Consider the following 17,838-nt stretch of genomic DNA (forward strand, 5'->3'; position numbering starts at 1 on the left):
TCCTAGTGAATTAAGCATGCGTATGGATGAATGTACAAATACATTACGAGAACATGATGCGTTGGTGAGTGGAGAGGAAGCTGCTGTCGCAGGATAGGATGTTGACGTCAGTGAAAGAAGACATTTTTTAGAAGGTGAGGCAATTATTTTTTACATAAAAGACCAGTAAAATAGCAAAGAACATGTTGGACATTGATAATTTGATGCGTTGAATTACAGAACCGAAAAATAAGTACTCTGAGGATGACAATGCGGAAACACAAGACTTATAGAATACCAACCCTTGAAGAAATAGAGAGTGACATAGGCATGTTTCCACTTTGACCAGGTGAGAGATGATCCTCCTCGACTGGAATACAAATAAGACTTACCAGTGAGATAAAAGAGAGATTATACGGCATAAGATCAGGAACCGGTATCAAATACTAAATATTCAATCGGATCAGGTTCAAAGGTTAACACAATTAGTGGCTGGTAAACAAGCTGTAAACTCTTGAATCGAAATCGACAATGAGATCATTGACATGTAGAATCTTTTGGTAGCGACAAAAGCATTGTCCTGAGAGGATTATGAAGTACTGCATGAGGATTTAATCGCTTAATGCGTCAGCCATCAGAGTACGGTTTCATTTCTATTGTGTACACATAATGAGCTTTTAATGTACTATGTTAAAATAGATGAATGCTGTTAAACAGTGCGACTCTTTTGTTTTATTCCTCTGCAGGTTCTGGTAGAAGCGAAAAATGTAAGGAAACTCGATTCAGCTAGATGAACGATCGCAATACGAAATCGCTTTGATATCAGCAGAAATATGGTACTCGTTTCATAATGTCACTGCGAATAATTAATAATGTCTTGGGGTATAGACCAGATGCCCAGCAAGCATGGGTCAATATCACGATAACCCACATAGCGTATCACATTGTGGATATCTATGGCACAATTTCATGGTTAATCCTCATTAAGTTGGTCAACATTTGGTCGATATAGCCGAGTGTGAACAATATTTTGTATTGATTGTTCTACTGCTGAAGTATCATATGAATACAATGGAAAATTGAGTAATACCATTTATAGTTTTGCTTGTGACAAACCGACTGGGACTCTGATGTCAATAAAACCATCACTGTTTATTTATTATCCCATAAACCGATTACATAGTATTCCAGACGTGACCATGGAGACCTTTTTAACATGCAACGAGAACGTGTCACATTTTATTTACAGCTCAGGAAATGTGATTTAACACCTGAAAAGTGGATTATAATCATGTAACAGAATTTTATAAAGCAGTCAACCCGAAGCAACCTAGTGAAGGTCACAGGAAGGTTTTTGTTAACGCTGTTGTCCAAAATCACCTCAGGGTTGCCAGGGTTGGCCAGAAAATCGGCTCCTATAGTGATCGAAACCTTTAAAGCCGCTGCGGTAGGAACCGCTTTTTCAGCCGGAAAAACTGTCGGGGATAAGATTGCTGAAAAAATTAACCCTCTAGCAGTAACGCAAGCGGAAATATTGACTGCTTAAAAGGAATAGCCCAATCATCAGTGGCCAGTAAAGTAATGGTAAAAGCAGCTAAGTGTATTTTATCAGCTCGCGGACAAGGTATACTCATATATCTAAACAAGGTAAGTTATAGGCGTTTACGTGTCTCAGCCGCTATGATGGGCACGGAACTTAAGCAAATCATTTGATTGAGGAAGTAAACCCTTATCGATTGAGAAAGGAGAAGATTTTTTTATGTAGCCCACCATTATAGTCATGCCCTATCAATACACACAAATGATTATTGCAAGCTCTTTTGCGAGGGGGTGGGTGGGAGATTGTGGATGAATCCACAGCCGAATAATAAGTGTCCTGATAAGAATAAGAAGAGCATGAGGACTATCGAAACCATGGATGATGATATTTATTTGTTGCCACATAAAGCCTTTCACGAAATACAGGGAAAAATTCAACAATGTAATTATTCAGGCACTACTAATTATGGTGCTAATGATAAGTTTGCATTGATGAATAACGGATGGAGTTTATTTCACGCTGCCCAATTCCAGCTCAATAGTCATACCATCGATGATATTGCTGATTACTTACCCATCGCGAGTACTTTGTTAAACAGTATTATGCTTAGAGATGATTGTACCAGAAGCACAGCCACAAATATGTTTTAGTTTGAGAACAGCGCTATGTCTACCACTGTATCCAGTAAATATACGCTCGAAATACCAGAGAATCCAGCAGTGGCCGGTAATGGAATTACAGAGCATGACCATACACACAATAACGGTTATGCTATTAGAAAAACGTTACTGACTACTCATCATGAGATTTGCATGTTACTTCCGTTGAGTTCTTTATCCAGTTTTTGCTACAATGTTACCACGGTATTTCGCGGTGTAAAACACACTCTGGTGTTAAAACGTTCTGATCCTGCTTTTTATATACACCATCAGGCAGGTGTTGCCTACAGTCATTTTGTCATTAGCGGATTATCCTTCTAGATGACAAAGATCACACCATCTATTACACGCAAGGTAGAACTCTTTCTTTTATCCTGTTGTTTTTTTTTTAAATAGAAAAATATATTTTCAACAAACATGAGTCCACGTAAGCAATGTTTAACCTTAAACGACGCAGACAGAAACGTGGAGAATCACTACTTTATTGGGTGAAGAGTTCGTAAGAATTTTTATATCATGTTTCAAAACGAAGATCGCTGAAATATTCAGTATTGGAATAGTCAGATATTTGAGAACATGGATTTCAGAAGAATTGGTGTTCGTATCAACAGCAAGCAATATCTGAAAAGTAAAATCTAGTGTAACTAGAACGAAGAACATGATGTTAGTATAAGCGATACAAAAGTACCAAGACAACGACGCTGGGACTCAAATATCAGCTGATGAATTTGCAAGGCTTTACACTCTTTACAATTTTGACATTACTAAAGAAGACCAGAGCGGTTGAAAGCTTCATTGGGGGATATCGAGATCAGTTAATCTCTGCGTGGTGGAGTAGCTAATGATTATGTGATATACGTGGTCCTTTTATGCGATAAGACGATGACTAATGAGGCATTAGACGCTACAATGGCAGTGATAGTTTAGAACAGGTGGTTTAATTTAACCTTCAGTATAGAGAATACCATTCTCGACAGCGAATTTAAGTTTGACATTCTCAGCAGCGTGCGGTAGCGCAAGCATCTCAACATGGCGCGAAAGTCACGGTTGTGTTATCAGCATCTCAAGTAGCAACGAGGGTCCTTATCTGGTGATGCTCACCAGAAAGCAGCCAAAAGCATTATCCACCGCTAGGGCTGCTAATATAGGATTAACCATTAAAATGTCTGTCACAACTAGCAAAACAAGGTGGGTTTTTAGGCACGATAGGGTAACTATTTGCCTCGCTGGCTCCAAAAATCTTGCCCGTGTTAGGTTCATTGGGGCTAGGAGCAACCTCCAGGGCAATATCAATTCATTGTGCGACAGCAGGAAACAGTCTCGGTCGTGCGCGCAGACCCAGGATGTTTACGCCATCATCACTTCGGCCAGAGGACATGTTAATGGCGGTACTTAGGGTGGAAAATCCGTTTCTGGTGATATAATTAGTGATACTACTCGAGTCAGGTTACGATTGTACGTTCAGAAAATTGGCTCACCGATGTAGCAGGCACGGTATGGCCCTTAATGTAACCTGTGTTTTTTTTAAATTTAAAATGCAGTTAGATTGAGGTGATAACGTCTTGGTCACCAAACAGCAGCATACTAAAATCATGAAACACTGTCCAGCTGGTACTGGTATCATGTTAAAACTTTCGGCGACTCGGACGCAAAACAGGGTGGTTTTGTTTTTCCGCTGTTATTGTTGTTGGCTGGTGCAGAGGGGACAATGCTACCAGGGTTGCTCAGAAAAGTGTTTATCTGTGGTAATCGCAGGGGCAGGAGAAAATGCAGAGGAATATTTCTTCCTGAGTCGGTGTGCCCCTATGTAATTTTGATATCGATAAGGCATTGTTGGACATACCAGGATTTGACGGTCTTCTTTCCAAGAATCAATTACGGGGCAAGATGAACAATGGTGGATGCTGTGTCATTAACATCAAGAATTTTGTGACGGATCAGGAATGCACTGGATATGCATTTATCACGATAAGGTCTCACCTGACGTGGAATATTTTGATGTTTTGTTTGGGCTTCACCCGGGTGATGCCACATGGTGAGTAGGATGAGCTAGCTCAAAATGGTCACATATAATTCCATCCAAATTCAGCTCATCGATAGCATCGCATGTGGGTTATATAGTGTTTATTACATCTGGTCACGCGACAGTGGTGTTTCCTCGCTGGACATGTTGCTGTTGAATCAACATCCTAAGTTGGAGAATGACCTTATAGTAAAACACTTGTTGTCGTCACCACATTAAAGTCTAGTTAAATTAAATAAACAAAGCTGTTGTGTAAACCACAGTACAGCAAAAGGCAATGAGCGAAATATACTGCGTTAGTTGCAAAGAAATGCACCAAAAATGCTGATGAGCAACCGACCAAATCAGAAAACGGTTGCATTATCATCAAAGCGAAGTAAGTAGTGTGTGGCAAAAAGAAATCAAAATGTACGCCTAATGTGAAGTTGAATATATGCCAGAGCAAATCATAGTAGTCGATGATTAGAGTAAACTCCATGCAGACAACTCAAAGTAATGGTTTAAAAGTTGATGAATAAAGTGTTTAACATAAATGATTAAAATCATGTACGTTTAGTGCGACCGTGTCAACAACAACGATTCGGAGGAGCAGTGGACACAATCACTCGATCATAGGAAAGTTACCTCGACAACAAGTCAGTCGGACATTACCAGGATATACATACTCAGGACGTTATAACCCTTTAGAAAAAAAAACAAGTTTACACGAACGTTCAGCCTCTTCCAGGGGAATAACCCTCTAAACACGTGATATATGCTACCATGATCATCATAAGGACAAATTAGGTTGTGGCCGCAAACTCTTAGACGACTTAAGCGCGATTAAACCCATTATAATGCGGGTGCCTATGGATAAGGCTCTTGTTGGGTAATTATTTTACGCTATACATACATTAGGTGTGGGCATAAAAAATAAATGCACTCGTTTTAGTAAAAAGAAAACAATCACCATCGATGACCAACAGTTAGCGGATGAATTACATACACCAGCAAGAAAAACGTTCCACGTCGCAGAGTCATCCGCAGCGAGGTGGATGATATTCATGCTGTTGGTGTTATGGACATCAAAGTTTTCAAAGGACAATGATGGATATAAATATTTGCTGAACAACATAGACGTGTACAGAGAGGAGTATTCCTCTCAAGAATAAAACCAGAATGGCCATCAGAGACCTGTTTGAGTCAGTAGGAATTAAACCGAATAAACTCTGGGTGGATAATGGTGGATAATATTATAATAAAACATTTGAGGACTGGGTATCCTCTCGATGAATATATAAGTACTGGATAGATAATCTGGGTAAATCTATGGTCGTCAAGAGATTCAAAAGAATGGTAAAATCTAAAACGTGGAAACATTTTACAGCGCGTGGCACAGTGAGATACCTTGATCTGTTACTTGTTATAAAACATTGTTTGTTCAACAGTAAAGGCAAAATTTACTTGAAACTTGCAAATATATTTCTTGAATAGATGTATGGAAACATTGATGCTGGTACTTTTATTGTCCTGACCAAACAGTGTTTTGATGAAGGCAGCAATATGAGCCAACTTGACTTGAACAAATTAATTCGAGAATCTTTAATGACTGCTAGACCAATAATTGCAGAAATCAATACCATAACTTACCATAAATCTTAGCATTAAAATGGTGCATTTCACCAAAATGTGGAAGTTAGCTGAAGTTACTCCAATTCAAACTTTAATTAATGAAATGATGTACTAAACGGACGTATTTCAATTTTAGTTACCATTTCCACCTTAATAAAAGACCATGCATGACAGTCGTTAACTGTTACAGTAATTTACATCAAAATCGATCAGAGTTCAGGTCTAATCACTCTTGTAAGTCTGTTTTAAGTTTAATGATAGATGAATGGCAGATGAAAGTAAGGTGGGATGCACTTCTTAGTGGACCTCAGGAAAGCTTTTAATCTAGTTTACCACAATGTTTCTCCATACAGTTCAATTATCTCACAGCGGAGAAACAACTGAAATGTGGTTTTCACCATACCTTATTGCGACATACTAAAACATGATAATGAATCTTGTGCTCTCCAGTGAACAGTTTATTTAATAGGGTGCCACATAGTTAAATACTGTGACCTTTTCTACTGAGTCTACACTAGGGTAGAACATACATAGCAGACAATTCTCATGTGCTGGTTATGTGAACAGTGCATTATGGTTTTGGTTAAGGTTTCTCATTCATTTGCATATATTCCAAAAATGCATAGATACAGTCTCAAAATACTTGACATGCATCTGAGAAACTTAATTCTGCAACATATTCTCTTTTCACTATTACTAGGGATCAACTACAGCGTGATTGAAAAGTTCATTATGTCTTGGAAAATGTTTGAACTTCAGATCAATTATTATGAAGCTAAGCGAATTCCTAAATTGACAGATTATCATTATACATGGCAAGAATGTAAGACAGACCATTCTTTGACATGCTCGATCACTAACAGTCATAGAAAATATGAATTAAGATTTTGGTTGAAGTTTTTTATCAGGTTTATTAGCCCTTTATATTTTATTTTATATTTATTTATTTTATTTTTATTTTATTTTTTATTTTATTAGCTTTTTAACGGATTTTATGTATGCTTTGGAGAAATCATTATGAAGTTAGATTAGTACAATCTTAAGGATGACTCTCTTCCTTTTTGACCATGGAACCAAAGTAACAGTGATAAGTTGCATTAAATTTTGCATTTAGAGTGTGGGTGACATTTTTCATTTTCTATAATTTCATAAGTCTCTTGATGAATTGTTTTCATATTTGTGATAAATAATTACTTGTTGAGATTATTCAGTCTCTGACCAGCCCGTTGGTCCATTTGATCCTAGTGCCCTTGATGATTTACAAAACCTTGAATTTCATGTGATAATAACATTTGTGGATTTTGTGGTTACTATAAACCAACCAAAATTTAACGACCCAATGAAGCATGATCCTTTTATGGAAACAATTATCCCTTCCTCATTTCACAAATATGACTGTTAATACAAATTTGACAATTAGTATACCATAAAAGTATCATTCTGAATAAAATATGATACCAATTAATAGTAAAAGCATAGTTACTTAAGACAAAAAACGTTTCCAGAAACAACATTTGAGCTGTTTTATACATTACCTAAGTGCAAGTTGTTATCATATGACAAATTAATTTTAGTTTACGATGGTGACAAACCAATATGATTTTCAGATAAAATAATTGAAAGTCTTTCATAAATTGGTAACTTCTTTGAAACAATGCAGATAGTATGTTTCCAGTGGCTGGGTGGAAGGAGGTCATTAAATCTTGTAAAATCAAAATTAACAACATGTTTTCATTATTGTAACAAATGTTCGTTTTCATTTCAGACCTGCAAGATGAATATGGATTTTTTGAGGCAATCAAAAATGATGATCAGAAGGTAGAAGACATGATAAGAAACCAAAAGATTCCAAAACAGCGTATCATGGAGTTAGCAATGAAACGAGATAGATGTTCCAGTGGAATCAAGCAAGCCTTAATTGAAATGTCTAAGCTACTCAGAAGGGAGATTTCTGAGGCTGTAGGCGTCTGGTGCGGATATAGACCAGAATCTCCTCACACTCCTGTGTTTGTGGTCACTCTCAAAGATAAGAAATGCATACTAAAAAAGGAAGATATACCAGAACCTTTTATCAATTACGAAATAATCACACGATATAAGCATGTGCCAAACGATGAAGAAAGAAATATTGTTAAACAGTATGGTAGAAATAATGTTAAATCTGAGGATGTCGCTCTTGTAAACAATACTATTGCGAAACACACTGAGAAATATATGAAGGAACACAGTAACCTGAGTATTATTAGACCATATTCTATTAAATCATTTGGTTACACAAGAAACAAAATGGAAGTGAACAACGTCACGTGCATAGTTTTCTATGTTCCTGTGAAGGGTGTTATACCAGTAGGGGAAAAGGAATTTCCAAAGGATATTGATGGAATAATTACTGACGTCAGAGAAGGAGAATTTGTGTTATTTGGATGCCACACTGCAATGGAATACCACACAACACTAAAGATAGGCTGCTGTATAACAAGTGGGATTAAGAATGGGAGTTTGGGCGGATTTGTTGACCTCACTGGTAGAAAAGTAGGTTGCCTGACAGCAGGTCATGTTGTGTTAACAGATGACGAAATTCAAAGCTACGTTCTAAAAAGCGATGAAGAAAAGAAGGAATGGAATGATCGCCTTGCACAAGGAATACAACAAATAGAAATGCACCAACCTAAACCAGCTGATAAACCTTTTGGGAAGGTACAAACTATAGCCCTGGACGCGGGGAGCATTTTTACACCTTCTGTTGATGCAGCTCTCATACAAATTACTGATGATGATAGGCAACCAGAAACGGGTAGTTTTCCTGATGGTAATTTTGAAAAGTTTGGTAAGGATATAAATGTTTATAAAGCATGTTTTGAAGCATTGTTCACAATATTGATTTGACAAAACCATAATAATTTGTAAATAAAGGCTATCTTACATCAGTCTTCCTTCAGTTCCCTTAATATTTAGTACTCATCGCTAAACTTAATTTCAAGCATAATCTTTCTAAATTTATGATTAAATTATTTAAATTGCCTACATATGTTTCCGATCCGTTTTTTTAAAATATTTTTTATTTTTCTGAGTACCTCACTAAAAGCACCATCATCATTGGCATAATAATGCTAGTCGGATCTTTTCAAAGATTTTGTTCAAGACTATCTGATATGATAATCCAGATTAGTGTATTTTCAATGCAGGGTTAAATACGATGTGGAACAACTAACTTGCTTAATAGTCTCATTCCACCAGACCTTTGCATGATTAAACAAACTAAATGCCACACAAATCTGGTAAAGGTCTGTATAAGTGATTGGTTCCGTTTCTTTTATGATCCATTGTCATGTGTTGAAAGATGTTTGTACAGAATGAAAATAAACGGAACAAATTCATCATTCCCTTTGTACAGGTTGAACCTAAAGAATCGAAATACAAAGCAACATCATGTCATTCTAACATAATGTACTGTTGTCTGGTCTTTTATAGTCTGTTATAATATCAACTGGAACAATAGGTATTTGTTGGGTATGTATCAATCATGTTATTATAGACAATCTACATTTTGTTGATATCAAGAACACAACTATACCTTTCTCTGAAGCAAGATATAAAGGCTGAGTGTCGATCAATTGTCTACCTTTACATCTTTTATAAGTCACATAATTTAGCTCTATGTATATTTTTCGGAATCCCTCAAAAGTGTCTAAATGAGACTACATGCTCGACCTATCCCAAGTTAGGCAATCAACATGATATAGTTTATTCCCATGGAAAAAGAACAGTCACATCAGCATATAGTACATCACGAGAGGCAATAACTGTCATTGTCATCAGGAATATAGTTAAGCGTGAATTAACACAATACAAGTCAATCAAATCAAGAGACTTACAAAATGATGGTGCTGAATTCATGAACGAAATGATGGTGCTTGATTTGATGATACGATTAGTTTAAAAACATGTAAGAGACAGACAAATGTAATTATTTTTATCAAATTAATAGCAATAATGTAATTGTACTTAAACCTGCTGAAGGAATGAGGACCAAGGTATAGACACATTCTGACTAGATTACTGCAACAAAGTAAATATGCAAATTTGGTTCTTGTTCTGGTACTATCCAATGATACATTATTGTAGATTTAGCTTGAAGAAAAATACAAAATATATGGATGCTGATGGATTTTGAATTTTGTCTACAACATTGCATAATATTTTAACAGAATAGTTATAGAACAATCCAGAATGAATATGACCACTAGGTTAATAAATTCAACTATGTGCGGTTCATGCAGATGGCAGCAAATTCAGTATGATAGTTTAATGCAAATTGTTTTGTATGGTACATAAATAAAAGATGGAAGATGCTTTCCATTATTTCCGTCATAATTTTAAGTGAAGCAACATTTGTTAAAAGTATATTTTGTGATAAAATAAGAGCATGGTAGACCTAATAATATATTTTAATTGTGATGAAACAAGTTAAGTTATTTACTTATACTTTAAGTCATCACATCATTTGAATCATCTATAATTATAGATCTGACAAAGGATGATCCTCTGTTCTTCACCAGTGGGGAAATTTTAGATGATGTACAGACTTCTCAGAACGATTGTCAGGTGATAAAATTCGGATGCACCACAGGCTTAACACTTGGTTCCCTGCAATGTAATGAGAGTTCTGTTCGACCAGTGGACGTGTGGGGCAATTACTGTTTTCCTGTCATGTTTAGACAATTGGAAGTGTCAGAACCTGATTTTGCAGATAGGGGGGACTCAGGAGCACTGGTTTTCGTTTGTGTTGGTACAAATATTCGAAATCTACAGGCAGTTGGAATGGTCATTGGAGGACACTCTACAGGATACTCGTGTTTGATCACTCCTATCAAAGCTGTCTTTGAAAAGCTTGGATTGAAGAATGACAAATTTAAAGTTTTTCCTGCTAGTCGATTGTCACAAGTTATAGAATACATCAACCAACAAGGGCGTGAAGTTTCTAAGCACGATGAAATCGTAGGCTCATTATCAGCTGAAGTCAGCTTAATAAAACAAAATGTCACTACAGTGGATGAAAAAGTTAATCATCTGGAAAAAGACATAAAAGAACGTTTTGAATTAATGCAAACAAATATGACAAAAGGTTTTGACGAGTTAAAGGTGTTGGTTGCTAAGAACCAGAAGAGCGACTCATCCTGAAATCATTATTTTGTCAGTCAATATATTTGGAAACATGTTCATTTTATAAATGAAATGTGTTGATGATGAACATGATCAGACATTTTCTTCAGCTTATTTTCTCCATTTTGTACTTGTAACAAATATTTTGTATTTTATTAATGATATATGTTGCAAAGGCCCCTTGATTCGGGATGACATCAGTTTGCTACAAAAACGGGATCAAAGTTTTAGCGATAATTGCTGGATCATGCAACAAAATACACAAAACTTAGTTTTACGAAATGGAAATAGCTGAAGATACATTTTAAAAAATTCGACATCGAGAACATGTCTTACAAATAAGGCTTAAATGCATATGTGCTTTATTTGCAAAACTGAAGCATAAACATATATAAACTTGAAGGAACAGAAAAGCGAGTTCTTGCAAGATGTTCTTGAACTGATATCACCTTACCGTACATGTAACAGATAAGATGACTTGGCACACTAAACACTTACTAACATGTAAAGACAGATCGACACATATGGCTTTCAAAAAATAACAAAAATGTGTTCTATGAAGTGACAATGGGATCACATATACTATAGCCCTGAGATCGCAAGCACAAATACTTAAATCCAATCAAATATGTTAAATGAATAATGACAATTTCGTTCTCTCTGGAATCATATTTTAATTAAACTGCATGGAAATCATATATTCAAGTAGAAATAATGGTACACTTTATATCTAGACATGTTCAATTATGCAAAGCCCAGTATAACAGGATGCAATACACCATATATCTCAGATTTTGTTAGAAATGTGGAAAATGTGGAATGCAATATAATACCCTAAATGATCATTCTTTAAGTTAATCGTGTGGCGATATCGAACTATTTAACTGCAAAATTTAACGAAAGCTATATATATACATGATTCTGTAACCAAAACTATCTCTCTTAAGCCTACATAGATACAATAACACAGTTACAGTTACCTTAAGCGAGTGACATATACAGTTGGTGAAATACAAATCTTGTAATGTGCTCATTGAGTGTTGTGTCCTCAGAAATTTGCAGTATAACAGTATATGCCTGGTGTATTGAGCAGGGGTTGGATAACGTTGAAGGTGTAATACTGTCCTTAGTGGGATAATTTAGGTCTAGCATAGTTGGGAATGGCTTAGGTTTGACATCATCATTCGTTTTAAGACCACAATGATAATGACTATGGCGATAGCGATGACCTTAACATTTCTTTCACAATATTTGATAATGTGCCGTGTTTCTCCATGATTACAGTGGGTTGTAAGTTATTGCTGTTATCGTGGATTACGCTCGAACCACATTATTGCACAATAAGATTCTCCTATTTATGAAACTGTACAATAATACAATGTAAGTTGGATGGTGCAGCATGCAGGGTCTATTCCATCATCGACTCTGTGGGTTTATGATCGAATTCAACCATAACCACTCATCAAAAATGAACTTATGGAAATATTTGCTGCTGGAACAAATGAAAGCATTTTCCCCAGTCTTGATATATTCCCTGTAAGACATTTAATTGTTAATTCCCGCTCCTAACTTTCATTGTGCAACCACACAATAACAAGGAACCTGGCTTTCGTTAATCGAGACAGTATTATTTTTAAATAGCCTATATGCATTTGTTCTGATGCAGTGATTATTACTGTTGATATTTCCAGGAGCTCCAGTACTTCTAGGTCCTGGGTTTTATTCAGTATCACCGCTAATGACAAGCATCAAAAACAATGGAAGTCTTACGGCTAGAGACAACCTGCCTGGTATAATTCTATATAACCCATGCATATCAGATTTGTCTGAGTAAAACTTCTCATCTTCACTATCAGCTGAGTAACAATAATCCTCTTATCTCCATAATAGGTTCCTGCTATAAGTATTGTGTTAAAGTGACAAATTCTTGATTTCCTAATCTGTCCTGTATTATTTCATTATCACAAAATGAGCTTTAATTAGCTTCATTAGCTCCAATGCACTAAATTACAGGTTAAAAGTAGCCAAGATCATAGCCTGTGGAAATAAAGTTCTATTCTATAGTCTAAGTATGATCAACCGAATTATCTCTTGTCAACGTATACATCCAGCTGTATTAGTTGTAGTTATTGATATCGTTTTTGTAGATAAGGTCAATGTGACTGTAGGTCTTCTTGTTGTGATCGTAGACCTAGACGTTGTGATTGTAGTTATTACCTTCATAGCTACAAGTGTACATACTGTACGTCCTGTCTTCCTGATTATAAGACTTTTGGTATTTTTGTCGTTCTTTTCTACATAAGTATCACGAACGTTTTCTTGTTTTACTTTGAGATCTAGTTTTTGACTAGTTATCATCTGTTGGTATTATAGTCTTTATAATCTCAATACTGACAGCTGTATTTATTCCTGAATTAAATCTGGCTGGTAACAATAGTACAGTTTTTATATAGCTTACTATGGTGTTTTCAACACAAGACTGGGTAATAAAAACATATGAACAACTACATAGTTCAGTCCAACTTTTAAATCTGAGATATATTGGTTAAATTTTTCTTTTAATCTTTTTGTCTTTGTATTATCATCATTAACCTAAAACCAATCATTTCAGACAACTTGTCTACAATGTCCAGAACAATAGAAGGCAACTGTGTAATAGATGCTCTATTCTGCATTTGACTACCCAAAATACTTACTACATAAGACGTTATGCTTTCATGTAACCCAGATATTCCTTCACCTATTAATTCATTGCTGTCTTGCAACAAAGAGTAAGACCATTATATTAATTCTTCTATTGTTAGTTTGAGAGTTATACAACTCATTATATCATATCCACAATCATCTATTCCATCCATTATTTGTCTGCTTCATATAATTCTTGTCTTCTTCCTCCATCATCAGACTTATCACTCTTTATTTTGTAATTGGGTTTCCAGCCATTAGTAACAATTAAATTCTTCTCTTTTAGGTAACGATGAGCTGGAATATTAGTGTTGTTACATGCTATATGTTTTCAGCTCTGTACTAGTGTTGTTTAGATTAAAAGCTTATTCATCAGTAAATGATATTTATCTCTCAGTTTTCGTATTTGAACTTATATGTGAAGCCTATTTATTGATATTTCTAACTCAAGGACACTTGTATGTGATATATACTAGTAAGATATTTAACACTTTGCTGTTACCGTCCATACTACTTAATTAAATTTACCAAGCGTCCAAATCACACTGTATTGTATATCTGTCTGCTGTGTCATCAGTATCAAATATCATAAATGTTCAGCGTTTTGTATGTGAAATAGCTTTATATATGTAGCATATCTGTATCTTTTAATGTTTGATCAATGTCAATATTAGCTACAGTGCATAGCTGAGTTGCAGAAAAACGATAAGATGCACTTGTTTTTTTTTTTAAATTAAAAGTCCATTATTTATTTATTTAAATATTGTATCATGTTTATATGCTCTGACTTAAATCTCTATGTTCACTCATTCTTTATAATTGAATAATTTATATACTTATTTGTTTGTGGGTTTCCACAGTAAACCTTACTTACATTAGGACGGCAAGGCTTTGTACATCAGATTTTTGTTTTACATTACCGATTCTATCTTTGTTTAATTGTCGAAGGACGTAAAAATGTTTGCCTGGCTCTAGGAAACAGTTCCTCAGATATACTGTTCATTCATAAATTCTAGTGTAGCAGTAACACGACACACCTACGATGTGATTGATTATAGATACACATATCAAATTGATGGTCTTTTCATCTGTAACACTTATGGTAGAGTGATGCCGTCTTACATGTGTTCACATATTGGTTGTGTTACAAGTATGCCGGTAACAGACAGAGATCACCTATTGATATGTCATTCTCTTCCTTGACAAGAAAAAATACCTTTTAGCTGTCAGTGATTTTCACTCGTCCATTTCGGAATTTGAAGCTGCTACATTGATTAACTGCAGCACTCAGTTTGGTCACCAGACCTTTTGTTTTGCGCTACTTCCTGAATGCTTTGAAAACATCTCTTTTCCAATTTCGTATCTTCAGGCAAATTTTGAGGTCACTACGGTGTTATCTTCAAAACAGAGGAAACAGTGCAATTTTCTAGCTTACAGAATATCATTTTTAAAACAAATCCGAATGTAGTAGTGGAGATGGCCAACAACAATATCCGTCACACACTATTTCCTGCAGATGTTAAACACCTGTCGCAGTCATATGTGCTAGTTTCTGTAAGTGGAAAAGGATAACACCCACTCGGGTCACTTCCCATCTGCAAATTAACAAGATAACTATAACTCCAGATTTTTGGAATATAGCTCCTTACCGATTCTGTACCATTTGTTGTTTTAACTCTACTGCTCTTATACCAGAAGTGTGTGTGTGTGTGTGTGTGTGTGTGTGTGTGTGTGAGAGAGAGAGAGAGAGAGATTTTGGATTTTTTAACGTAGCTTTAAAAACTTTGTCAGTCATATCGCTACGATGTTTGCAGTGTAACACTTCAGAGTGATGTCTAGCACTGGTCCATCATGCCGCAGACGTGTAGCATGATGTCTCACCCAGTCACATTATCCTGACACCAGGCCTACCAGTGCAAACACTAACTCTTAAAGCTGAACGCCAAGCAAGGCAGTTAATAATACCATCTTTGTTGTTGTTGTTGTTGTTGTTATAGGGTTTAACGCCATTTTTCAGCACAAGATAGACTATGCATGGTGGCCAGTATAAATGGTGGAGGAAGAACCCGGGAAAACCCCGGAAAGAACCAGCGACCCACGAGAAGCACCATTTTTTTGTAAGTCTGTGGATACTAACTCTGTGATTCGAACCCGCGACCTTCCGCATCCGACGCTGACGCTCTAATCATTAGGCCACGGTAACGGTCTATAGGCCAAAAGAGTTTATGGGATGGTCTGTTTTCCGAAATACGTCGTCCATCCGTCCGTCCATTAGCAAAACGTTTGTTATAACTAATCCTTCTAAACTTCATGGGTAATTACCCTAAACCTTTACACACACACTAGTTGGTCCTAGACGAAAATAGAACTAGTCGCACATCCAATATGGCTGATACTGTGGTCATTTTGTTAATATCGCCATTCCTTCAGACTGGATGATCTTACCAACCAGGAGTTTTCACTCAAAGACTTCGTGTAATGTCTAGTTTGTCCTATATTAAAATGTGACAATCTGATCTCCAACAAGGCCGCGATGATAGCTATCTAAAAATTATGTTATGACTTATATTCTTGTGTGTGTGTGTGTGTGTGTGTGTGTGTGTGATTTGGATTTTAAACATAGCTTTAAAAAAATTCAGTCATATTGCTACGATGTCTGCAATGTGACAGTTTATAGTGACGTCTAGGCCTGGGGCGTTATATCGCAGACATGTAGCATGATATCCCACCCAGTCACATGATTCTGACACCAGGCCAACCTGTCCTAACCATTATAACTTAAAAGCTGTTAGTACTATTATTATAAGTTTGTGATATGACTCGGCTGGGATTCGAACCCGCGACCTCCCGAGGTGGACCCTCTAACCACTAGGGTACCGGAGTGGTCTTTCTATTCTTGAATATATGGTCATGTAAAACAAAAGAATTCCTAATATGTTTAGTTGGTCCTGATTGAAAAAGGTGCCTATATAAAGTCATATATGTCCGACACAACAGCCATTTAAAAAACTTTGGTTGGGTGTTTACATTTTCACTCAAATACTTTTAATCATTTCTAGTTTGTCCTAAATGAAAATGGTTCCGATGTGGGGTCCAATATAGTAACGAGAGATGTCATCTTAAAATATCGCTAATCCTCCTGTATTGATTGTCATATCATCATGGGATTTTCTCTTAGAGTCTTCTTATGATGTCAAGTTGGTTCTAAATAAAAATGGTGCCGCTCCACGGCATCAAAACTGAACATGTTGTTATTGCAATTCCTCCTGAACAGAAAGTTATATTGACTTGACGTTTTTATCAAAAATTTCCTTATGGTGTCCATTTTGTCTTAAATGATCAATATGACACCTATTATCGACTTTGGGCGCAACACAGCGGACATCTTGAAAATCTTTTTTTTGTTGTGTTGATATTCAATTAAAATGGTGATGAACCAATTTGTGGCCATTTTGAAAATCTTGTCTTAACCACTCTTCTTACAAGAGAAAGTCATTTTAACATCGGGTTTTCATCAGGAGACTTCATGTGGTACCTACTTGGTCCTAAATAAAAACAACTTGCCCTCGATATGGCCACTATGGTTGCTATCTAGAAAATGTTGTTATAGTTACTCCAAAACGGATGGCTATATCAACGTGGATCTTTCAAATGTATTGCTGTTATGTATGTTTAATTTGTACTGTGCGCTTGACCTTTGCGGTGCTTGATGTGGATCTTTTTCATACAAGACTTTTTTTATGTTTTATAGTTATAGTAGTCATTAGTCAGAGTAGTTGCTTCGTTGCACATACTTCGCACACACACCTCCACTACAGTAACTCCGCTGATGAGTGTACGCCAGCCCCACATTCGTTTCATTTAGATATTTACTAAAAATTTAGTTCAAGGCCTAATGTTGTAGACAGTTTTCATTCCAGTCTTTTTAAGATCAGTCTGAATAATTTTTAAATGTGTTCAGACATAATTTGAGATTCATTCGAATTACGAAGCGCTCATTGATCTTTTCGATTAAAAAGCTACTTTGGGATTTTTGATGACTCTATTCAAAGACATTCTAGATTAGGATAGTTTGAGATTAAATTCACAATACTGTGTGTTTTGAATGTTTACTTTGTATTCTAAGCAAATAAAGTTTTTTTAAATTTACTATACTTGCTGGTTTTGCTATTTTCAGG

The 17,838-nt window shown here is 36.0% G+C and overlaps 1 protein-coding gene across 1 annotated transcript in view; it reads left to right on the plus strand.

Annotated features, from left to right (window-relative positions):
• LOC149779481 (uncharacterized) overlaps positions 1-16,904 on the plus strand; it is a 101,084-nt gene extending 84,180 nt beyond the window's left edge. Inside the window, exons 12-13 of the mRNA XM_089940172.1 lie at positions 7,578-8,639; positions 10,338-16,904. Of these exons, the coding sequence (XP_089796298.1) occupies positions 7,578-8,639; positions 10,338-10,993 (1,718 nt within the window). The 3' untranslated portion in view covers positions 10,994-16,904. The remainder of the gene's footprint in view (positions 1-7,577; positions 8,640-10,337) is intronic.
• Positions 16,905-17,838: the final 934 nt, after the last annotated feature.

The sequence above is a fragment of the Sinohyriopsis cumingii genome, chromosome 17, assembly GCF_028554795.1.
Source record: "Sinohyriopsis cumingii isolate HCF-2022 chromosome 17, ASM2855479v2, whole genome shotgun sequence".
Classification (NCBI taxonomy): Eukaryota; Metazoa; Mollusca; class Bivalvia; order Unionida; family Unionidae; genus Sinohyriopsis; species Sinohyriopsis cumingii.